Here is a 26,088-nt window from a genome sequence, read left to right as displayed (position 1 = left end):
GTTTTGAGATTTCTTTATGCAGAATCGACCCAATCAGGCCAAATGTGGGAGATAAGTGCTCATGTTTATATAATCAAATATGGTCACCATTAGCTACTTGCTGTACCCAAATATGTCTATGAGTGTTAGTGGGAGCTCACGAAAACACTGCAAAATGAAAAAGGAACCACAGTGCTCATAATTAAGCCAGAGCCACTCTATTCAGTCTCTCTTTGTGCCATCACATCCTGACCTGGGAACCATATTAGTATGTGGTCTGGCCTTCTCACTCCAGTAGAATACTAATTGGGAAATTGACTTGCCAAAGGCTTCATTCTCCCTGTTGTTTTTAGGACTGCTCCAGTTTTCAGAGAACTGCTTATCTCATGCCACAATGGTAGGAGACCAGAGAGTGATGCACTCCTGTCACTGCAGTGCCTTCCTCACTCTGTTTGAACATGATCCCCGGCAAGCCTCAGAGCACATTTTTGGTTCTGCTGACCACAATATGTGGCTTCCAGGTGGAGATCCACGCTCTCTCCTCCTATTCAGTGTAGACTTACAGACCAATGTCCTGTCTCACAGCTACAGGATGTGGACCCAGCAATCAGCTGTTATACCTGTCCACTCATATCGAGTAGGCACAATTACTTCTCCACACTGCAAGTGGAAGATTGTGAAGTCTTGGCACTGCCGCAGGAGGGACATCCTATACTTGACCAGTCATACGTGTGGGAAGGTAATCATGTCTTTGGAGTGAGGTTGAGCATCATATCATTATTTAATGGTATGTGCCAGGTAGCTTTAAAAGTGTTACCTACTGGTTTTTTATAAGGATTAAATATTTTTTGCAATCTATTTTGGCCATTGGTGGTCTTCCAAAGGCTAGCAAGATGAAGAACTGGTTTAGGCTTGGTAGATCTACCACTGCCTTCATCAACTCCAGTCTCTAGACCTTCATGTATAGTACACCTATAAAGAACATATTTCCACAGTAAGGGTGGCCAGAGATGGCATGCATTAGACTAAAATGCAATATGCACTCTCTGTGCTAAATTTAAATAGCCATACAATTAGTGATTCAGACTCGCATGCTTTAAATAGAGTACGTTAGCTTCAGCATCCACATTCACTTTTTACAGTAAGGATTTGAATCCCTCAATTTCAGAGTTCAATGACATATACATCATTTACAGGGTTAGCACAACAAACTTCAGTCTGACTTATTGGCTATACCTTATAATGTATTTTGTGTATTTGTCTTGTAGATATGAAACAACGCAGTGAAAGGCCTTCCAAAATGAACTTTAAACATAACCATTTTTGATTCTACATCATACCTTGAAAGATCAAAGCAAACATTTCTTCTACAAGTAATGTAATACATATTAGTTGCTTTACAATAAATGACACATCATATCAATGGAGTCAAACGGAATGTAAGATCAGTATATTTTAATAAGGTATCAGTGTCAAAATACATGTCCATATCAACTGAAAGTTTTAAAACAGTTATAATAAATTCAGTAAGAATTCAGACAATGGTAGTTTATGAGATATTTTTGTCAGGAATTATGGTTAATTAAAAACAAAAGCTGGGAATAACCTCAGATAGTTTAGTAAACCGAAGAGGAATAGCACCCTTAGTACTGGAACTACAGAAACAAACATAAAGTAGTCAGAGAACTAGTGTAATTAACCCTTCAAGTGTACAAGCCAACATCGACCACTCCAAGTCTACTATGGCCGTTGTACCAAGCATCACACATTTTTTCACTTACCCAGGGTCTGTTTCAAATACATGAACACTTTTTGGTACAAAATACCTTAAGGTTCAGCACATATTTATTTATAACTCCTCAATATTGTGAATGCACTATAGATGTATAGTACAGGCATATTAGCATTTATATAAATCTATATTAATGGAATCAAACTAGCTGAACAATGGCTGATTGCTGAATCTAATTTCACAACTTGGGCAGCAGGTGCCATTAGTGAGAAATACCGCCAACCTTGTTCCCTGACAGTGACAATTTCTTCTTTGCTGCATCACTCAAAGAGTGCAGGCCCCATCACTAATGCCCTGGCAGGAGCTAACCTAGGTAATAATTGTAGAACAGATCTAAGACTTAAGGGTGAGCTGTTAAAACCTCCAAAGGACTTCCAGATAGCAGCTGTGACATTGCAATTTGTCCAATGAAGAGTTTTTAGCTATCCACGCTGTATATGTCATCTTGGTAGGCTTTTCAAGCATTTAGAGGTCATTAGTTTTTATCTGCTCTAAATAAAAATGTAAAGTATTTGTTTGGCTTCTCATCTTCACGAACATCATGAGGCTTTCACCACCTGCAACATCTCTCTGCCCCTAAAAAGCTTATTGACATTCCAGACATGAAATGCATTTTGAGTCCTAGAAAATCTTAAGCCCAAAAATCCTACTGGTCCAAGGTTGCTAGATACATTATAAAGACATACTCACTGGACACCAAGACATATGTCCAAGATGAGTAATGATTCTTTAGAGGACAAGAAAGGGTGCATCCACAAACAGAAACTCCCTTCCAAAAAGGGACATTGAATTCGGCTACTCGCCATGACCTTTTTCATACTAGATCCTCGCAACAGAGGCTTTATTGACAGTGATCCTTCTGTCCTGACCTTTCCACCTCATTTCAAGGCTTATACATTTTAAAAAAATACAATCTGAATTAGTAACATTTGACCATATAATTTCTTATTTTTCATTACTCTATCTGATCCTATAGATGTTACTCATAGTTGAGTATTTGGGTTTAAAAATTACATTTTTGTTTCTAAAATATTGCAATAAATTATATATGCTAAATATCTGCACCTGAAGAGTTAGCAACAAAATACCTGCAACATACAAAGTTAATAAAGGTACATCTAATTGACAATAGAGTACAGAGGGTATACATGGAAACGGATAATTGTACAACATATTTCTTTAGGGTGAAGTCTATCAAAGTAATTTTAGCTACATGATGAGTCCAATATGTGGTTTGCATACATGTGTTCCCATTACTCAAGGGGGAAGCAAGCTGAGAACAAGATAAATATGATAAACTAATTGGCATATTTTGTCAAAGTGCAAAACAGATCAGCCATTTTTGAACAAAGAACACCCCACTGATTTAGCATTATGAATAATGTATTATTTACGTTAAGGAACAATGCAATAAAACCCCTCGCCATTGGTGGTTAGCAAAGCTAGTACTGGCCTTTGAAGATCTTTAGAACTCTGAAATTTTGGATACACAAACCAAGTACTATCAGAAATAATTAAAAAGCTCTTTCAAAGAGTACAGACTATCAGGACTCCATTATGCCACTATCTTGATATAAGAAAGTACCAACATAAAATCAGTGCATATCCTAAATATAAATTGAAAAAGCTCCATATGTTTCATATATCAAAAGAGTCACCCAGACAAAGACAGAAAATACTACAGTGTGCAACTTTCAAAGGTGCCCACATACGTTGCGGTTCACCATTCACATTTTGCAACAGATGCAAGGAAATGCACAAAGAGGAGGAGGCCAGTGCGGTACAAAAAAAGGCAATATTTTGCCTATCAAAGACAATTAAAACATGGAAGGTGAAAGTGAGTATATGAATGCAGCTGCCCAGTAAAATCTGTGGTGATCTTTCAATAATGTTAGTTTTTCAACATTTGCCTATAAAACAAGTATTTTCAGTCATGAAGCCAGCGTGTTTTTCCTAAGCATACCCACCACAGATTTTGCTGACATCAATATCAGTATTTCTTCAGAATGTGAAACGCAACAATGGGGCAAGCACATAAATCATATAAACTTTCTCGATAGCTTTTTTTTTTATTAAAAGAAAGAAAGAAATACAGTAGATAAAACAAATATGTTTTTTTTTCAATATGAATAAAGTGAGTAATTTCAGAAGGCCACTATGTGGTAATGTGGACGCATTCAACGGGTAAGTACAGCCTGCAAAAGTGTATCAGTACATATTCTACTTGCAAAAATATATTTCCGACGTCGTGCTGTTTGAACAGTAACAGGCACAGCTCTACTGCAGGCTCGATCAGGTAGCCTGGTCAAGAGCTCTGAGCAAGTCTCCTCCTTGCAGAAGTGTGGAGCTGCCAAGGACGGGGACATTAACCTCACAGTCATATCTGGTCAACTCAGGCAGCAAAAACTGTTCAAAAGACGGGCCCAGCAGGCGACTTGTCACGTCTACAATAAAAAAAAACAAATTGGCATGAAAAACCCGTTTTGATGTTGCTTTTCTTTGAATTAAAAACACTTTTATTGTAATCTACCACACACATTTTACAATAAACAGACTTCAAGACATACACAAAACTTTCATCACAAACACTCTACAGAGCGAATGCGCTGTGGTCAAGAAGTATGGACATTACTTATTAAAAGTCTTGTTTTCAGTAGAGGCAATGTGCAAGCATAATAAGCCACATGTTTGGCACCAATATGGACCGAATTTGTTGTTAAATTTTATAAACTGCAATTATTTTACTATTTACTTCCGACGATTTACTCATTTTACACATCTAAGGCCAGATGTACTAACACATTTTCATGTCAGAAACCCTGCGACATGGTGACAGATTGTGTTATCTGCTGGAAAGTGAGCAGACCATGGCTTGCCCAACGCACTAAACAACGGAGAAGTTGGCAGACATCCGCGAGCATGCAGTTCATAGCTAACAACAGAACCAGATCACACGGACAAAATAACATCTACTGAGGACAAACAAACTTGTTCCTGTGAAACAATGATAAGTTGTGACACATAACAGCCCCAGAATCCCTAGAAGGGAAGTTACAACCCAAGGAAATCAGCTGTGAAACACGAAGTAAGAAGAGTCACTGTACCCAGGAAGAAGGAGCAGTAGAACTATGGGAACCACCATGGCCTACGAGGAAAATTAAATATCCTAAAATAACATGGAACAAAATGAGGGCCTCAAAACATCACATCCTGACATGGCACTTCTGCACGAAGCAGGATAGAAGATATGTACTGCTATTCTGTAAACAATATAATATGGGCCAGATGTACAGAGGGGTTTTATCCATTCTGTGTCTATAGGAAAATGTGTTCGTACATATGGCCCTATAGGTGACAGGAGCAGACCTTAGCCAGTAGAACCTGGCAATTCTGTATATACTCAAAACAATGGTTCAATGGAATTCATGTATCCGAACATTTAGAAAGGAACATAAATATATTCTAAATATACAATTAATGCAGCAAAACCACTAATACACTCTAACCCTATGGTTAGTATAGTATTCAGTTGTAGTGTGCCTCGAGTTGAATATGTCATCCTTTTGTTAAACTGTGCACTATTTCCAGGTTACTGTGTTGTGCCTTTAACTTATGGAATGATCCATGTGTGTATTCCATTAGGACCTTCAGGAGTGTGCGGTTCTCTCCTTGTCAGATATCCTGTGGCTGGCAAGAGGAAGGATCACGTGAGTCCGGTTTCTCGATTAAAGATGTATAACTGCTTTTACCAGAGTTGTGTGCCCTTTTATCCAAACAGGTAGCCTTATGGGAGCTCTGACAGGGTTTTTCAGTTTCTATATAATTATGAACACTGTTGACACCAAAGGACACTCATTATTGCTGGCTTGAAAGAATTAGCCATTTTCGGTGATCCACATGTGTGCATCTATAAACAAATAATGAAAGCTGTTTTGTATATGACATTGTCACCTGTTCACTTCCATGTGTTTCTTTCACCTTGGGACACAGCATTGATGTATTGACTTATCTGCTTATTTCGCCCTCTACGTGACATTTGTACAAATTATATGTGGTCTAGAAGTTACTACACTTGCTATACTATACTTTAACTGTACTTTTCTGGTTTAAATTAAAGGAATCCATAAAGCTATAGTGTATTAGTTGTTTTACTATATTCCTGTATACTTAAGATATATTTATTTGCCTATCTACAAAGTTCATATAAATTAATTCCAGGTGATTTATTGTTTTGTGTATATCCTGTAAACAGCAACTGAAAGGCCACAGGAATACCCCTAGAACAAAACTATTTATCACTCAATAACTTGTGACCGTTCCAGTTATCCAATAGTACATCTTTTCAATTTAAAGTCCTACAAACTACAGAAAATGAGTAAACTATGGAGATGACCTTCACACACACACACACACACACACACACACACACACACACACGTAACTGAGAAACACCACAGCAGCAAGAAAAACCCAAATTAACACTACCTGACCCTGTCAGTATAATATGATGAGCACAAAATACATTTATACAGTCACAAAGCAAAACGAATTACTACAGTTGACTATCAGAATATTTAGTCTGACTGAAGAACCCTGAAGAACTGTAACTGGTGGTCAGGCACTGGAAAGCAAAACCAGACCAGGACTACCAATATGGTTACGTGGTTCTTGTGTAGAATGCAAAATACTCGTTTGTACACATGCCCTATATGCTGAGATCCAGAAAGAGGTGTTTACCTACAAGATTACATTTCATAAGGCATGAAAAGGAGTACCAACTCCACCCTGTGCAGATGGAAATCCCAATGCAGGGAGTAATGGCAGCAGAGCATGTATCAGCATAAAACAGCATCAGAGCCCGGACACCCTTAATCCTAATGTACAACTGGTGCAACACATGAGTGAAGTTCTAGAAACTCTTAAAAAAATAAAATGTCATGACTACAAGGTGTTACCAAAATGTATTGTATTGACATAACTTGCAATGTCTCCAAAATTCCCAGCATGGCAGCCACGGTGAAGAAATGCACTTTTATAAGTGCCTGGGAGGAGGTAACAGAGATTTAGCAATGCTGGCATGGAAAGTGGCTAAATCACTGCATCCAATGAGAATACCAAGCAGCAACCATATTTTCAAATCACAACATTGTATTGTTGAGTTTCTTTGCCATTCGTTTCTTGGATAAAACATACCATTCATTTTATGGGATGGTGACATGTTAAAGTCTGGACAGTTTGTGTTGAAAGGTGGATTGGCGAATGCTGGTTTCTGACAACTTGTTTGGTTTCCAGGAGTGTGCTGTTGCTCCTGCATTTGACCTAGTCTTCTCTGTCTGTCACAGGCATACTCGTCTAAAATGTAAACAAGACATGTGATTACAAAAAAGGGATATGTAGTGCAATCATCTTGTAATTATATTTTACTGTATTCAAATATAAAAACATTAACTGCATTAGGTACAATCGTTGCACCGCAGATGTCCACTTTCAATTTTTGGAAATGTTCAGATTTTTGAAGAATCAGAAAATCCAAATGAGTACACTTCCAATGTGTATGTGTGTTTCAGAATTCCAAGATATACTTACCGCCTTACCACTTCACCCACGAATTAATGAAGTTGTGTCTTACTTTAGGCTTAGGTGTTACTTTCTTACGTATTTCCAGGAGTAAGACAAGCTTACTCGTAGGAAAAAGCAATATGAAAAGCAAGGCGAATCAGAGTGAGCAAGTCTTGACCTGAAATTGTTAGTGACACTTAAGCCTGGAGTTACACATTGAAAAATAATTTTTTGTGATCCAGGCCCTGAAATCCAGGTGTAATTGACGCCTACGACAGCACTAAGACTAACAGAAAAGGCTTCGAGTACTTAAGTCCTAGTGAGGCAATAGCATAGTTTGCAAATCCTTTTGTGTTTACCATTTCTTACCGGTTGTTTCTGGTATATGGACGGTATGGCACACAGTGGCTGTGCACTGAATCTGCTGTAGTGAAGGGTATTTACTCTGAATGAACTACATCTTAACATTATTAAACATTTTATGGCGCAAAGAGTACAGTTATAAACTATGCATTTGTTTACAATATTCTCGAATTTGCACACAACATTGTTTTACAGAGTTTGACATAAGAGAGGGTTCTGCCTTTAAACAGTCACACAATGCATTTATATCCAACATTTAAAAAAAATGCTCGGCAACCGCTTCTTTGAGCAATCTTTGCTCCTTTAAACGTAATCTGCAGTCTAAAAAACTGATTTGGTTCAGGTTCGCTATCCTTGGATATCCCCCTTCATTGAAGAATTTTCCTCTGGGACACACTAGGTCAGTTTATATACTTAGATACTGGGAGACGGGATAATTTCAAAATGAAATGCTGTATTAACAACAGAAAATGGTACCTAGCTTTATTAGGCCTTGTCTACAAGTCGATGATGCACTTCAAAGCTATGATTAATTAACAGTGACAGGTATTGTGGTCAATGTGGTTATTTTCTTTATAATTAATGAATATACAGGACTGATTCTGAAACCTTGTTGTAAACCCATGTCTAACTTGGGCATTTATGAAGGTAAAATCAAAAAAATGGTTGGCCTCATAAATAGCTTTAACTCACACCAAATACTCTTACTATGGCAGAAGTGTGCATATGATTTAATCTTCTCAAATGAGGCTGGAAGTAGCCTTTCTACAACGAGAACATATACAAAAAATGGTGACATGCTGCTTGCACATTTAGTGGCATTCTGAAAAATGTTGCAAGATCTACCATACCCTGAAAATGATTGGAAATGGAGACTTAGACAAGCAATTCTTGCTGTGAGCCTATATTTTGAGCAGGTCGGTACTCCTGAGAAGCTGCAGTATAGTGTCTTCTACAATGCATCAGATCTGCGATTTCCACAATTAGTGTCAAAATATGACTTTACTATGGAAACCTTGCAGATTGGACCACAGTACAGGCACTAATCTTATAAACCAAAAATAGATTATTTTCGGCCACATGGGAATTACACAACTTTGTTGCAGGATATTACTATTGGGAGCACATGGACCATTTTTCATCAAGCCATTTTTGCTTCTTCATTTGGTCGGTCCAACAGATTTCTTTGAGTCATTAATAATGCCATATGTTGGAGGTGGTAATCCATTTCTTTAGTTCTGCCAAAGAAGTAAAACACAGCTTGATATATCAACATTTGGGATCTCACAGCTCTTTTCCATGTATGCTGCTATGTAACGAGTCCATATATTGAACTGTCACACTCAAATCAGAGACACAAGACTTTACTACAAAAAAAAAAAAGAAATATAAACATTACAACATACCTGTGGAGTGGAACGTAAGCACTTAAACTTGTTAAAGTCAAAACGTGCCGGGTCTGAGTCATGACATAGCACTCACCACTCACTACGGGGAATGTTGTCAAACTGTGCATACACTACAAAACTGTTGTGCATTTGTCTGCCTGCAGTTGTCATACGTTTTAATTTAATTTCCTTTTTCCTGACAACTATCTTTTGAAAACTTTGATTAGCTGCCATTAATGTTTGCAATTTCTTCCCTTGCCTTTACAGCACCCCTTTTAGGACAGTTAAAAGCAGACATAATGATTGTGCTGTTTTGTATACCTCAAACACTCAAAAGAGTCATTTAGACTCAAGTGCTAGTGTTGACGCGGGCAAAAACGATACTGCAAATTAAAAGAGGAGTGAAAATTCCCTCTTACGTGGGCGATTAGCAAGTATATGCAAAGCAGTATGCAAAAGCTATTAATGCTACCAAATTGGGTGCAATATTCCCTACTGATTATCACTCATAAGTAAATCATGCACAAACAGCAGCCAAGGCCCAATGTACAGGTTACTTGTGCCAAGGCGCTTTTGAGCCATATAGTTATCTGCTGGGGGTCTTTCTCTAGATTGCCTAACGAGGACCTGGATTTACCATTCCAGTTGTTGTTGTTGCTCCTTACCTTTTTATGGCTGAATGCTGACTCCTTAATAAGCTGCCCTCTCATGTAGGCTTTGGAGGCTGCCCACAATATTTGTGGTGATGCGATCGAATGCTCATTATGCACCATAGACTCTTTTAAAGGTATTTGCATTTTTTCTCATCTCAGTCTGTGAGTTTCCATACCAGCATCTTACATCATTTCCTCACAGGATGAAGAAGTCATAGTTCAATTCTCAGCTGCAGAGGTGTGATATCTGATATGCCATTGTTGAGTATCCTGCAGTATGGCAGCTTCCATATTAAGGAAGCTGAAATCAGAAAGCAATCAATTCTGGTCTCTGTTCCATGAACACAGGATAGGAATGTGTATTCCCTTTCTCACTTTGGTGGAGAAGGCACCATGGGTCTAAGAGGGCTTGGTCTGTAAGCCAATCCTGCAATAACAACCAATTGTCATTAAGCCAGTCCTGCAAAAACACCCTATTGGCATTTCGGCCTTGGTGGCCAGATCTGTCATTTATTGTGTCTTAGTCAATATTCCAGTCTCTTCCCAAGATTACCCTGGTGCGACTGAAGTCTGATAGCTGCCTGACCATATCAGCACAAAAGGTGGATTTGTTGGTAGTTGGTGCATATATGGATCTTAATTTCACCTGCAAAGAATGGATTCTCAATTTGACAATTGAAAGCCTACCACGTGGTTCAGACCAGGTCTTGTAAATATTAGCCACCAGTTTCTTGTGGAGCAGAATCATTATGCCTCCCTTCCTGTACAGCCCAGTCTCTTTGGAGTTTTTTTGACTTAGGGCCTGATTTAGAAGTCACCAGAGGGTAACACTTCATCACAAATGTGCTGGATATCCTGCCTGACGTATTACGATTCCAATCTATCCTATTGGGATTTTAATACAGCTGACGGGATATCCGTCATGTTTGTACGGAGTAATCCCTCTGCTGATTTCTAAATCAGGCCCTCAGTTTTTGATAGGTGTGTTTACTGGATTAGAGCTGTTTATGGCTTTTTGGATGCTAGGCATGTTAGGACTTTGACCTTCATGGAAGGCACGCCAATGATCCTTAGTAGATAGGCTCTATAGAAGTAGCAATACCTGGTCTCTATCAAATAACAAATGACGTGAGGAAAAGAGAATGAGTAGTATTTTTATTGAAAAGAGTTTTTTTGGTCTTTGTCACTGGTGTACCAAGTTTAGGAGTCATTGATGAAGAGAATATTTGTGTGGTATATTAGACGATGTGGGCACGGACTGTAATCCGGATGTATCATGCAGCAGGCAAAGAGGCTTGCATCCTTCCCCAGCAGTAACAGAGAGAAACATCCAAAAAGAGTTGGAATTGACAACATCACTTTAAATCGAGTGTGTCACAATCAAGCACTAACTGTAATTGGTGGGCTACTCATTTGAGGGCTGTCTTGCCTGATGTATTGTGCACATATAACTACTGGATTGCACTCTAAAAGACGATAGGGTAATGCGAAAAACACAAAAAAGTAATGATGGTAAACAAGGTTAGAGGCCTCCGGATGTGTCAGTGTCACCATATGTAGATGAAGCTTCTGTTCAATAGAGAGTCAATGGTCAGTGTCAGCATGTTTACTGTTTCCGGGAGATCTTGATTTGTCATTTTCAATTAAGGAGGAGCCAGGTGGTTTAGTGGAAGCACCACTCTTATTTTTACCCACTCGGTAATCCTAATTGTGTGTTCTTCCAAAGTTTTCCAGAGCCCTCAGCTCAAGGATCTGTTTGGGGGCTGTGCCCATTTTCTGGACCTCAAACTCTTCAGTTCACCAGGATTATGATACTCCCTGGTTCTACCGTCAATGGTAACAACCATCATAGCAGGGTCCAAGAGAACGTAACTGATATCTCTTCTTAAGAAGGAGACAATGAGTCAATAGCTTTTTTGCATATGACATTAGTTTCTTGTGAGCAGTGTGCAGAAATAGAAATCATGTGACCTTTATACTGGTAAGGGCCATACTGCTTTGCTGTCCGAAGTATTGCCCTTGTGTATCCATGGTGCAGCAAAGATGTCCTAGGTGCATCTTGTTTGGTCAATCGCCTGACATTGGTTCTGTGTGCCCTTTGAAACGCCAAGGGTTAATCAACTTTGTTTAAGTTTGGAAGCCACACTTTCAAATAATCTTGCATGCTGTCTCCTCCTTCCTTCTCATGGGTTCCAAAAACGCATACATTAACCCTCATACTACGATTTTCCAGTGCAATCACTTTTTCTTGAAAATTCCAGACTTAATCTCCCCAATCTGGGATCAGTATCAGCTTCGGCTCCAGATACATTTCGATCTATCTCCAATTGGAATTTGAAAAAGGCCTGGTTCTTACGTATGGCTTGATATTTCTTGTTAATATCTGTTGTTGCTTGGTCAACTATTGTGGCTGAAAGCCTGTTGGTCTTCAGTTCTGCCATGATGGTAACCAAAGGTGGTTGCTGCATATTACTGGGTAATTTTTCCCAAAGCAGCTCTGAAAAAATGAACTGTCTGTATGACTTCCCTGCTAACATGCACAAATACAGGGGGGCGTGGCCAAGCCGTCTAACATGGCGGACGCGAGCTACTAGAGCTCTGCTTCGCGCCCGGCATATCCGGCATTATTTGAGGGGACTGGGGAGCTGCATCACCCGGCGGGCAACTGAATCCGAGCCCCGACGGCCCCGCAACCTGTTCGGGCCGAAAACGGATCCTCAGCGGATATGCGGCGGAGCTGCGCTGTGTCCAAGTGAGCCTGGCCTGCAGGGCTGAGCCACGAGGCGGCGCGGCCGCGTGGAAGGGCGCGGCACAAGCAGTGAAGACCTCGCTCCGGTACTGGGGGGGGGGGGGGGGGGGGGGGTGCCCACCGGAGAACTGGGCCCTTTGTCCAGGCAAAATAAAAAAGCTGCTAGCGGGAAGTACTCGGGTTTGGTCGGGCCCCCTGGGAGCTGCCGACCCACACCTGTACCTATCTGGGGCATGCCTGGCCTGCTGCAAACTTGCAAACTCTAGGTGTGTCCCGCAAGACCAGAGAGAGTGTCCAACGACTGGAAGCGAGGAGGCAGTGGGCCGGGCTGCTCGTGATGTCGGATGGTGGTGAGCTGACGACCCCGACAAGCGGGCCTGGCCTGCCCCATCATTTTCGACCCCTGTGCGAAAGCAGGATACAGGGAAACCTTGGCGGCCAGCTCCCTGTCAACAACGAATAGGGCCACGCGTGGGGGACAACGCCTGGTGCTGATTGCTGCGGAACCAGCTCCACCCGGGGGTCAGCGGTGCGGAGCTGGAAGCGGGCCCTGGTGGTCCTGGTTGACGTATGGATGCACCTCCCGGGTGGTGGGTCGCCCCCTCGGTGCCCTCACCTTGACTGAGACTGATCAGAGGTGTGGAGTGGATACAGTGAACGATGAGGTGGTGTGTGGAGGTTTGGGAGCAGACAGAGATTACTTGTGACCTGGAGCATGGCCGGGACGGGGTGTTTGCGCTCTGGTGCCGGTGCTGGGAAATCACAGGACTCGGTGGCACAAGATGGTCAGAAATTAGATGCAGTCCTCACTGCAGTGGAACGCATTGGAGACTCACTGGAGCGCGCCCGTGCGTCACTGGAAGCCAAGATAGACATGGTGGCGAGTGACCTTGTCCTGCTACACGCCGACCATCGCAAGCTGGCGGACAAAACTGGCAAGATCTAGGCAAAAGTAGACGAACTGAGGCCGACGACCTCCCGTCCGAAATCAGAGATGGAGGAAGTACAGGCCCAGGTGGCAGAGTTGGAGCGGAGAGTAGAAGATGCAGAGGGTCGCCCCAGGAGGAACAATATCAGAGGTGTGGGCCTTCCGGAGGGCGCAGAGGGCCATAGACCCAGTGGCCTACTTGGAGAACTGGCTGAGGGGTCTGGTCCCAACGGTCGGACTTACTCCCTTCTTTTCTGTCGAGCGCACCCACCGGATCCCCAGGCAGTCGAGGCCGCCGGGGAGTCCTCCTCGCCCATTCATCATCCGTCTCCTCCACTACGCAGACAGAGACGTTATACTGTGAACTGTGAGGACTGCCTCACCCCTCCGGGTGGATGGAGCGCAGGTCTTGCTGTTTCCGGAATATACCATACATGTATGAGAAACCATACATCATTCAAAATTCTCCAGATGGTAAAATGAAACAAATCAAAATCAAATCAAAGGTGCTTGTATAGCGCATAGCCACCCAAACCAGGCCTCCCAGAGCTAAATGCAAAACTACCCTTTACAGACCTGCTGCAATAAAAAAAATATGTTGTTAGCATTTTTCAAAAGCTGGCTACAGATGCTTGCTTTCTAAGGAACACCAGAAGGACACGCCAGAGCCTGGCGGTGCGAAAAACAAGAGCAACTTCCACTCCTTGCCCTCTTGACCCTTAGTACCACCAGAAGTCCTTGGTTGCTAGAGCATAGGGCTCTTCCTGCAATATAGGGCTTGAATAATGACTGAATGATCAAGTGGCCTGTCCCTTGAATGGCCCTTTAAGCTATACATAGGGCCTTGAGATAGACCAGACCGGAAGCCAGTGCAGCAGTGCCAAAGCTGGCATGGCTGCCTAATATTTTGGAATTCTGTAAAGCGTACTTGCAGCAGCGTTTTGTATCACCTGGAACCTCTTAATCACATATTTTGTACTCCCCAAATACAGGGCATTTCCGTAATCAAGGCAAGAGTTTATAAAACTCCGTACCACTATTCTTTTCATGGGAAAAGGTAACATCTGCAGGAATTTTCTTAAAGCTCTTGACATTGCCTCCATTGTGAGCTTGTTGTCGATCCAGACACCCAGGCTTTTTACTGTTTGGGATGGCTTTGGACTGTCCCCCAGATAGTCTGGCCATGTAAGTTCCTGCCTCCTAGAACTAGCACTGCTTACCACTAAAACCTCTGTTTTCTCCTCATAGAGCTTTAATCTGCTGATAGACATCCAATCGGTGGCTTCTTTGAGACAGGAATTTAGTTGATTGGTGGCTTTAGTAGTGTTAGGTGTCAGGGCCAGAATAATCTGCGTGTCGACTGCATATGACCCTAACGCCAGCCCATAAGAACGAACAATGTCTGCCAGTGGGCACACGTACAAATTAAATAAAGTGGGGCTAAGCAACACGCATTGTGGGACCCAACACATCACAGCATAAGTAGTGGAGGCAAAGGAGTCTTGCACACTTGAAAGCTCCTTTCCATCAGAAAGGATTCCACCCATTTAATAGTGGTCCCTGTTATGCCAACCTCAGCAAAAACGGTGTGCCCTCACAGTAAGTCTGACATTAGTATCAGTTGCACAAGGTACTGAAATAACCCTGCAAAATTCTCTATCTTTGCAATAGCTCACCAGTAAGGACACTTGTACTGAGAGACTTCCTTTGTGTCATCAAAGAAGGCTGTTCCGGTTTCAAAGCCTTCATCCTTTTCCACAATAACTGAGAAGCACTGCAGTCTGATGAGCCGCCCTGAAAAACAAGCATGGTTACAATATTGAAACATTTTAATTTTAATAAAGTGGTTTCTAATTTATATTTCATTGGCCTGATAAACTGTGGCTAAGATCTAGGAGTGGTGGGAAAGGTACCTACTAAACCAAACATCGCCCTCAAGGCTCTTTAGCCTGTAACACAAAATGATCGATCTAGCATCTAACAATTGTCTATTAAGACTGAATATCAATCGAAACCACAAAGGATCTAATTCTGCCCCCAAAAATTGTGTCAGAGCTGCTAAAAAGTGTTCTTCAATCTGATGCCTTAAACAATATCCACTATGGGTTCAACTGGTACGTGGCACGCAAAGGTTTCATTGCTTCGTATCTACCATATATCTACGGGTGGGCTAGAGAAATAGCGCTTTCTATTTTTTTTATCAACTACGTAGTGATAGTTTGTATCTCCTTTCGAAACCCCAATAAAGACTATTTAAAAATATTAAATATGTATCAGGTCTAATAGCTGTGATAGCTACTGCAGAGTGTCAGAAAAATGTATGTTGGCCATTACCAGAAGTTGCTTGTACGTCAGGACCCTGTTCTTAGCTGTTTTCTGCAAATCCGCCCAAGAACTGCACCCAACCCGCTGCAGTGCCCCTGCATACATCCAGCGGCACCCTTACATACATAGTGGGGAGTTACAGCTTGTACAATTCGTGGGCAAATATTTGTTTCCCCGGTAGAGAACCAGAGTCCCAATGCCTGTCTTCACATTCACACATCTCCAGATCCATCTATCCATTAAGGAAACAAAGCCACGCCCTATTTTATTTTAGCAAAGAAATAAAAAGCATTTCACTTTTCCAAGCTCAGTATGTATCTAACATATGTTGGCCTTCATGTGCAATATCACTATTAATTGTGGACACTGCAGTACTTTCTTGCGGTTTCCTACGTGAGTTTATCTCTGCGTTTTTATTAGAACCATTCGTGGTTTGTGCCGCATGTGAGAGTCCAATATTGGAGCAGGAATGAGAATTGCTGACATGACCACAAAAAGGAGTATGTGAGCTAGCAATATATTTTTTTATTGTGTACAGAGAATGTGGTTGTTGGTGCACTGTTTTCGGAAATAAACACTGAAACGAAAGTCAAGATAATTACCACACAGAATGGCTGGAATGGTTGATCTCCATATTCCAATTGCCGCTTCCTTTTCAAGTTGTTAGAAAAAGCAGTCATTTCAGGACTTACATCTTTACCCCGTTGTCCAAAACTTTCCAGTGACCTGCCAATGGGAAAAAAGATATCTTCGTGAATAATCAGTAGTGTCCAGTGAAGCCATTAAACACGTATCATGCTCAAGAGACATTTATGTACCTTAGAATCACATATCCAACTTCCAGAACCCAGAGGAATCCTAGTTTATTGACATATCACCTACTCCAGCACTTTCTTCTGCCTATCCTATATTCTTTATCTCTATAGTTTCCTTTCAACAATCCTCCGGGTTTACGGACAGGAGGTTTGTTCTCCCGTTTTCAGGTTCATACATGTACTCAGTAACCTCTGGCATCATACAACATCCTGGGCCCTGATTACAAGTGGCCTCTTAGTTTGGATTTGGGGGGAAACAGGCCAAGCCATAATATGGAATGGGATACCAGAGGCTGAGATTCAGTAAAGTCATGCACAAAAATGTGCAAACTCCAATTTCCTGGTGTTATTCTTCATTCCTGAAGTGAGTCATGCAATTGCTCTTAAAAGATGCAATAATGATGCCTAGTATCCGTAGCACTTTTTATACACTCAGTCATAATGAGCACCTTAGCAGTAACATGTTCTGTAACACTAACGTCTTGGACCACAGTAATAGTTGTTAAGAAATCGTCTTTACCCTTCTTATTTGTCAATGCAATGGCAGATGTTGTGACCTACCTTCCCTACTTTTGCTTATTTAGCAAAGTACCTTAGAATTTACTAAAACGTAATCACTTTGGTAAACTGCTCTATTTATTCTTGCCACTGACATACCCATAGCCAATACTTAAGGTATATGTTTAACAAGATCAGTGGCAGTTTTTACACAAACTCTCAGTTACAATCTTGATTTTTTTCTTCAGACTATATTCTCGATGCTTAAGATCTAATCTCTTTAACAATAACAGACAATATAGATGCATGCTGCACCATTTACTCCTCTACACACTATCAAGCTGAACTAGGACCATAGAAGATTATGGAACAAAGCATTAGCTTGAAGTTGGAAATCTTGTGCTTTTTCCACTCCTTAACACAAACAGTTAGGGGGTCATTATGAGTTTGGCGGATGGAAAAGGCCATTCACCAAACTTCCACGGTCAGGTTGCATTAGGCCCCATTAGGAGTTTCCCACTGGGCAGCGGGCGGAAACAGAGTTTCAGTCCGCCCGCTAGCCCAGTGGGAAACAGCCTACAACATTGACGCCGGCTCATAATTGAGTCAGCGGCAATGCTGCAGTGCGTAGGGTGCACCAGCACCCGTTGCGCTGTTCTTTGTCTGCAGACAGTGAAAAGCTTGATGGGGCTGGCCATGGGGGCCCCTGCACTGCCCATGCCAAGTGCATGGACAGTGCATTGGCCCCTATGGGCACCCCTGCACACCGTCTCCGCTAGCCTTTACATGGCAGTGCTACTGCCATGTAAAAAGCTGGTGGAGAGTGGGGTCGTAATCTCCAGGGCGGCGCTGCTTGCAGCGATGCCCTGTAGGATTCAGACTGCCAGCACCACCAGTCCCTCCTGTGGAGGGAAACTGGTGCAGCTGGAGGTCCGACCATGGCGCAACTGCCACAGTCATAATGTGCCGGTCAGACCACCACCAAAGAGGTCGGACCACTGCTTTGGCGGCGGTCAGGCTGCCACCACGACCCTGGCGGTCTGAAGAATTCCACGGTCATAATGAGGCCCTTAGTCTCCAGGACACATCTAGGATTTCAAAAACTTGGAGATTGTAGTTCATTTTTGATCTCATTCAATTTCCATACCAAAAAGTTAGAACAAATGGAAAAATATATTCTAAATCTAGAAATAAAATGGAGTAATCATTATTGCATGTTAGCCAAACTACCTTACTCTAACAAAGCCAGAAAGTACCAACTATCCATTTGTATTGTTATGAAAACCTTCTATGAAAAAATAATTTCAGCCACATCAGATGGCCCACAGAAACAACCTGTGTTCCTTAAAGAACTCTGTAATGCATTTAAATCCACTATATTTGCATGTTTACTTCTATTCCTTGCCAATGGGTTGGCTATATTTTGGATCTAACCAGTTGATAATATACAGCAAGGCATGGCTCCATCAAAACCAACTCTTACTAGTATTGTGACAAGACTTGCACGGCGGCTAATTTCACAAACTTATGATGTACTTTGCTTCATTTGCCACTTGGAAAATAATCAATGTTCAGAAGCAACCTCAAATATCTATCTTCCAGCATTTGCAGGAGCAGAAACTGTCAGTCCTAACATGTTTGCCCACAGCATCTCTGATCTCTCTGATCTATTCAAGTAATATTTTATCTTCTCAGAGAGCATTCTGGGAGCCTTATACGTAGCCTCATAGTGGTAAACTTTGCAAACATGTGTACATATCTTTATACTGGAACCTCTGTCAGTAGTGGAGTCAGAGCTTACAACATTTCCTTAGAGCGTTCACGCTAATAATCAAAGCTTTGCGTTAAATACAAGTTCGGGCAACATTAACAATTGGACGCAAATACTATCTAAACTATAGACAGTGCCCTTCCCTTATCTATAATGTGGTACTGTAAACTAGCAGTCAAGGGGTTTGTGCTGCAGGGGGGTGAGCCTACTTGTCCCAAAGACAAAATAAACATGAAAACTTGTTGTCCTTGACCCCAAGCACTATGTACTGGGTGTCGGCTATAAAAATTCCACACCCCTGTGTATATATGTATATAGCAAATGCATATGTGTGCATATATTTAAAGTAAATATATGTGTATGTTAGACCTGTCAGCTTTAGTGTGGTCCACTGCTGACCGGTGCTAAACTGCATGTGCTTCTCCCCTAAACCTGGAAACAAAAAACTCCCAAAGTCGTTATTTACTATTGTGAGACCTACTCCTCTCATAGGTTAACATTGGGAATTCTTTAACGCACTTTTAAGCTGTAATTCCGGATTAGAAAGGAGTAGCTGTGTCATGTTTCATATCGCTGGAATAGTAAAGGATAAATCATCTTTACTGGCAAAGTCGGATTTAACATTATTATCTTAAAAGTGCCACTTTTAGAAAGCAGACATTTCTCTGCTCTTCCAGCTCTGTTTGCCTGCAGCTCGTCTCCTATACATGTCTGGGTGGGTGACAGCTACACTTTGTGCATTCCCCCAAAACAGCCACAAAGAAAGGAAGGTTAGGTGTGTCTGCATTCACATGGCTCTTCCTGGGCAGGAAGGATGGGAGGGGGGCACTTCAAAGACCCTTTTCTGAAGTCACCCCCACTTCAAAGGCACATTTGGGTATAAGTACTTGGTCACTGGCCACACCAAATCAGACACTCCTGGACCTACAACTGAACTATCTCAGATAAACTGCTGAGCTGCATCAAGTACTGTTACTCTGCTGGACTGCTGATCTGGAAGGACTGCTTTTCTGCTGTGTGGTCAAGCTGCCTGCTGCTCTCTGACCTTGGTGAGGGAGAGGTGGACTCTGCCTTGTACCCCAAAGTGAACTCCAAGGGTTTGTTGTCTTGCCTCCTATTGCTAGAGACTCAAGGATATCAAAATCTCGACCCCTGCTCCTGTGCCTGGTTTACTGGAAGTAGGCCCAGATACATGCATCAGTGAAACCACTGCATCAACCCTGTTTCTGGAGTAATACCAGTGCATCAAACTTGGGGCCTGAACATCATCTCCAGAAACACTGCATCAACCGACACATCCCCTGCCTGCTCGAGCCGGCACCCGGTGCATCAGCATCAACGCAGCACTGAAACCACCACATCGGCACCATCACTCAAGGACAATCAACGCATACCTTTGACAGTGGGAGAAAAACCCGGCGCATCAGTTTCGGAATCAATGCATCATTGCTCGTCTTCGGAAACCAGCGGATTGCCATCAAAGCAGGGAAAAAATCAACTCCTCCCTGGACTGTGGGAGTGACATTGACGCACCTACTGATGCAATGTTCCTGCATCTAGTGCTTGCGACAAGGATCAAGGTATTCTGTTGCCCGGGCCTGCATGGCTAATGTACCCAGCCTGCACGTCTGCTCGAACTGTTGACTTTTCCCTGGTCCAGTGTGACCTCAAGTAACCCCTAAAGCACTATTTGCTTCTAAGCGCTAGACCTCTTTTTTTCTTCTAAAATTCATATGTCAACTTCTACTCATTGGATTTTTGTCAGTTTGTCCTAAATTATTTATAAAATCATAATCTATTTTTCTAACATGGTGTGCAGTCTTTTTGTGGTGTTTTTATTGTTTTAATGTGTGGATGTTGCACAAATACTTTGCACATTGTCCCTTTTGAAAAGCCTGACTGTTCTGTGCCAAGCTACCAGAGGGTGAGCACAGGCTATCTTTTAGTGTTTACGTGACTTACCCTGACTAGGATTGTTGTTCCTGCTTGTACAGAGTGCATACTCTGACACCCAGACACCCAATTTTTAACAATATATATATATATATATATATATATATATATATATATATGTTTAAGTATATACTGTGCTATTTATACATATATGGTGATAAGGAAAAGTGACTTTAAATATATTTAAAAATGAGTGTAACTATTAATTTAAGTAACATAACTAATAATATATTAATAGAAACTTTGCTTGTTAAGTGTGTTAGTTTTAGGTAGGTAAGTATAGATTAATCAACCTTTTTAAGTATATTTATAAAAGATAGTAAAAATAGGGTTATTGTATAATTTATATTTAAGGTTTTTTGTGGGTGGGACAGGAATTTTAGGATTCAGGGATGGGTAGTGCATAAGGGAGTAAGGGTTGTTTACGCTTCAGGGGTGGGTAGTGTATTGGTAGTAGGGAGTTGTTAGGGTTTAAAGCTGGATAGAACATAGGGGTTTTAAGGCTGCTTTTTAATTCAGGGGTAGTTCGTGTATATGAGTAGAAAGGATGTTTTAGAGTGCGGGGTAGTCATGTACATGGGTAGTAACGGTTGCAGGGTTCAGTGATGGGTAGCATATTGGAGTAGTAAAGGGTTCTTAGGCTTCAGGGATGTGTAGTGCATAGAGGTATTAAGATGGATTTAGGATTTGAGGATGGGAAGTGAATACAGGTAATAGGGTTTTTAGGCTAGTGAATTTGGTTAGGAAGGATGTTTTACGTTTCAGGGATGGGTAGTGTATTGGGATACTAAAAGGTTTTTAGGTTAGTTAGGTTCTATATAGGGACATAACAGGTTTTCTGTTAAATTAATTCTAGGTTAATATTTATTAATTTTACATTAATAACAAAATCAAATATAGAACTGAATAATTATACATAGCTGTATACATATATGTAAATATATACACATATGTAAAAATATAGATATAACTGTATATTTATGCACATATAAATGAATACATATATACAAATATACATTTGTATATATAGCCGTTTGAGTACATATATATGTATGTGTGTATATATATAAATATATGTATATATATATATATATATATATATATATATATATATATATATATATATATATATAATTATACATATGTGTGTGCATGTATAAGTGTGTGTGCGTGTATGTGTGAAAGATTATACTTACCAATACACCTACAACTTAAAGGTACTCCCAATGTAAAGCACTGTTAAGTAAAGCTCAGCGACGTAAAGGCTCAGGTAATGTGATAACTGATGTAATAACTTCCGAGGTAAAATTCTGCAAAGTAATGACCTACGACCCCAGGTGAGTGACGTACATGGTGCTCCATGTTTTATGTCACCGGTGAAGGATATATAGCTCGTCAGACATTGCTCATAGTTCCTCATTTGAAGAGTACTCCTTTTGAAGGTCAGGTGTTGCTGGTTTTTTACCATCCAGCTGATGAGTTTTACCATTTAAACTGCAATCTATTACCTCACCATACGCTTATCAATGGACGCCTAGTTCCTCCACAGAGAAAGCGAAATCATACTGCAACCCTTCTGTCTGCCTCGTTAGTCATGAGTCCAACTGGTTGTGCTTAACAAATCTCATTAACATACCATCAACCGGCAGCAAATCTATTCACAGTTCAATGCAGCTACTTATGCGGATGTGTTGTACTTTTGCCTACTTACAATCAATTTTGAGACATTCTGTTATCAAATGTATCTGCACCATTACCCACAGCTTTGAAGTAACAACAATTTTTAAATTATAGTTCAGTGTTTCCTATGGGAGGCCTAGCTTGAGCCTGGTAATGACATAATTCTTGGGAAATAATGCAGGAGGCCTAGTCTCGGCATGATTTGTTTCTTTCGTGCTGATTAGTTTCTAAGTATTAACATGCATTTAGATAATGGCTGTCCCAAAGAACTCTACACTCTACAAAGAACCCCCACTGGTGTTTGTTTATTTAGTAAGTGCATCATGAAAGCTAAGCAAATCTAAAATGTATAATTGCATCCCTGGCACACGGTCAGCAGCACATTGCAGGAGTAGCTTCGAAAATCTCTTACCTTAACCACTGCGCATATGTAGACAGGGGTCTGGTCATGGAAGCTGGGCCCATTGTTAGCGCTACCTTGCTGGTGGCAGCTTCAAAGATCTGTCTACAGACACAATGTGCTTTTTAATAAAGCAGTGCCTGTTGTCAACAACTCTCTGTTCTACGTAATCAAAAGCACTTTTCCATTTACTATAGCCAATCCAAAGGTATAGTCAAGTATTTTTCTTACTGTCCTAAATAACCATTTCCTGTATAAAAAAATGCTGTGTTCAGGCACTTTGGACTAAACAATTGCATAACAGATCTCATGGGCAATATGTCCCTACAATAAAATGTTGGGATTCTGGTGAAATTTACAAACCACTCTGCCTTCCCCCTTGGGGTTTAATAGATCAGAAGACTACTTGATAGCAGTTACTTACATCGATATGAAAAATATAAACAGCAATGCATTTTACATCACTTCACTTTCCTCTAATACAGAACAACTTGCAGGCGACCAAACTGTAGTTCTTTTCCCTACTGCAAAGTGGTCGTGATCACAAGGGAAGGATCCTTACCTCTGCTTGAATAGTGGCATGTGAGACTGCATCGGACGCCCCGATGGCGAGTTATTTAATGATCCTCCACATTGATCCATCATCCGCCATTTGGGAGGCATGTAGTGCGCTGGGAGATCGGGTGGCCATTGTGCCTTCGACCGTCTACCCACTGAAGACACTGGGTTTCTGTCTAGAGCGCAGTAAGGTGACTGTGTTGATTTGGTTTCACTGTTAAAAAGTATCGCAGGCCCAGGATCAATACAGGGGCTGGCACTAGCCTTTTGCATTTGCTGGCAATATCTGTCCGGCATAAACTGATTCTGTGGTGCAGGCGCGCGGGGCCGGAAGAAGGCAGCCACAGTCCTGATGCTCTGCTGGTTGCTCTGTCCCTTCTCAGAGAGAGGATGCTCCTCTGGGCAAACGGGGTCCAACTGGAAGTCCTCATCATCCATAGGAATGTAGGGGGCCAGGGTTTCCAGATCCAGCTCGTTAAATTCAGCCTGCGTGAAAAGGGACATAAAAGGTCAATCAATGGACAAGGCTGGTATTTGTGAGGCCAAACTCATTACGTCCTTTCAAAGTGAGACTTCTGAGAAAAGGCTTTATGGCGTGCAGCTCCTCGAAGTCATGTGCCAATCTGCCCGACTCGCAAGCCTTTTCATTTCAAAAGACCGAGATTAGATTTAGAAAAAAAGATGAAGTGAAAATAGTGGCAAAACAATAAGGCTTTGGATAACAGAGATGGAACAGGAGGGCATTTTGGTTGAAACGGTGGCACTGGCAAACGCCGTTTCTCATCACTAACTTATTAGAATGGCTCAGAATAAAATTAATTTCATCCCTTGCATGAGAAATGCACGTAAAACTGATTTCGCTCCTGCATTTCCAAAATTAAAAACGGCTCAAAATAAATGCCCTATTTTTCAGCTGGAGCAGAAGTTTATGGAATGCGTCCTTCAAAGGCCCAATCCCTTAAGGAGCACTGCTATTGTGGGCAGAACGGAAGGTGCAATTAGCGCAAATATGTCCAAAACAAAAGGAAAAAGCATCAAAAACTGCATGATCTCATTCCTGTGGGAGTGTTGTGTCAGGTACTGCGGGCTCTCCTTTTCTTTCCCTTTGTTACCTTGAAACTGGCCAGTACAGTCTCTCGAGCAAACTACGACAAACAATGCCGCCATATTTGTATAATAAAGCTCCATCTTGATCACACCTTAAATGCCTCTCTGGTTGTAGTATTCTTTCTGCATCTTATGTGTACACCTTAGGCTTCCCCTGCTTTTACGCCCCCCCCCCCCCATTCCTACTGGCGTTTGGCCCAATCTCCATCTCTTAGGTGTACTCTAAGCTGTTTAAAGGAGGCACTCACTTTTTTTTCAAAACTAAAACGTCATGTTCCTGATAATGAATGTTTTACTTGCAGCGACATTTGCCAATCAAAAAGACAGGTAATGCGCGGACTGTGGAGAAACATAGTGCTGACTTCCCAAGAACATATAGGTGCTTGGAACACTCATTGCTTACCATTAATGAGCTTTCCTGGTCCTCTCGTTTGCCTGCTTCTTATTCATTTTCCAGCTTGTCAATTTTGTATTTGTTCCCCTATGGAGCAATGCCTCTTTACCAGCACTTTCCGTTCATTGGCTGTGAGCTTCAATGCTTGCTTTTCAAGCACTGCTTTTCTCTTTTTGGTTAAGCACTTCATGGCAGTGCATGCTATTAGGGCTGTCTCGCTCATGTACTTCTCTCTCCCGGCACGCAATGCTGCTCTCTGTCGTCAGTAAGCTCCACCCTGCCCCTTCAATGTTGCAATCTCTTGTGTCCTTCTGTTGCTTTCTAACCCATGTGCTTCTCCCCCACTTGCATCACATGGCTTTCATGCAGTGCTCTTCCTCCCCACCCTTAGTATTGCTTTCCCCACCTGCGCCTCCTCTCACCAACTGCTTCTCCTTACCAGCCCCCTATAATCACCCATTACCTGCTCGCCTGTTGCTTCACCTCCCCAGTTGCATACGACCCCTTCTTTACACCCCATGCATTTAAAAAAAAATAAAAAAAAAAAATCTTTCTGACTTTTTTTTCAGCCAGTTTGCCTTTTTGCCTTCTCTGTATTGAGAAATATTGGCTTTGCTATGTTCTATAGTGCGGTACGGTATATTATGGTTCACATTTTTTTAGTTACTGATTAAACTTGGTTGATATGGTATAGGGATGGTGTGGCCTGTTATTGATTGGTATGGGATGATATAGAATGGCCTGTCATTGTATAGTATTGTATGGTATGGCCCATCATTGTTTAGTGTATTACTGTATGAAATGGCATGCACTCAAGGGAGACCTAAAGAAAAACCACCTGAGTCAATTTGTAGGTGCTCACAAACATGGTGTGCGTCTTCAAAATGATGTGGGTGGCTAGGTCAAAAGTTTTTATATTACCATTGCCAAAGTCAATAGGTTCCAAAGGCAAGAACTAATGACTTTGGCAAATATTGTCTTGTTTGAGTTGTCATCCATTTTGTGAGCCAACAACCACCACTAAAGCACCTATTTACAACAGACAAGGTCCGAAGGTCTTGTCTGCCCATCAGTTGCAACATTCTAGGTGCAATGCACATGCTTATGCCTCCTTTTACTTCCCAACAGCACAGAAGCAACCTTTTACTCTACAGATTTACTACCATAGCAGATCTG

At 41.6% G+C, this 26,088-nt stretch overlaps 1 protein-coding gene across 2 annotated transcripts in view; it reads right to left on the bottom strand.

Annotated features, from left to right (window-relative positions):
- Nucleotides 1-1,419: 1,419 nt before the first annotated feature.
- The window catches only part of EPAS1 (endothelial PAS domain protein 1), a 250,024-nt gene continuing 225,355 nt past the window's right edge, over nt 1,420-26,088 (bottom strand). The window contains exons 12-17 of one of the 2 annotated variants that reach the window (XM_069234016.1): nt 23,416-23,897; nt 22,866-22,958; nt 16,339-16,462; nt 15,088-15,205; nt 6,965-7,123; nt 1,420-4,215 (exon numbers count right to left, since the gene is read on the bottom strand). In XM_069234016.1, the coding sequence (XP_069090117.1) occupies nt 4,064-4,215; nt 6,965-7,123; nt 15,088-15,205; nt 16,339-16,462; nt 22,866-22,958; nt 23,416-23,897 (1,128 nt within the window). In that variant the 3' untranslated portion in view covers nt 1,420-4,063. The remainder of the gene's footprint in view (nt 4,216-6,964; nt 7,124-15,087; nt 15,206-16,338; nt 16,463-22,865; nt 22,959-23,415; nt 23,898-26,088) is intronic. The other variant, XM_069234018.1, reaches the window with a different exon arrangement.

This window comes from Pleurodeles waltl, chromosome 5, assembly GCF_031143425.1.
Source record: "Pleurodeles waltl isolate 20211129_DDA chromosome 5, aPleWal1.hap1.20221129, whole genome shotgun sequence".
Classification (NCBI taxonomy): domain Eukaryota; kingdom Metazoa; phylum Chordata; class Amphibia; order Caudata; family Salamandridae; genus Pleurodeles; species Pleurodeles waltl.
This window is presented reverse-complemented; position numbering and strand designations above follow the sequence as displayed.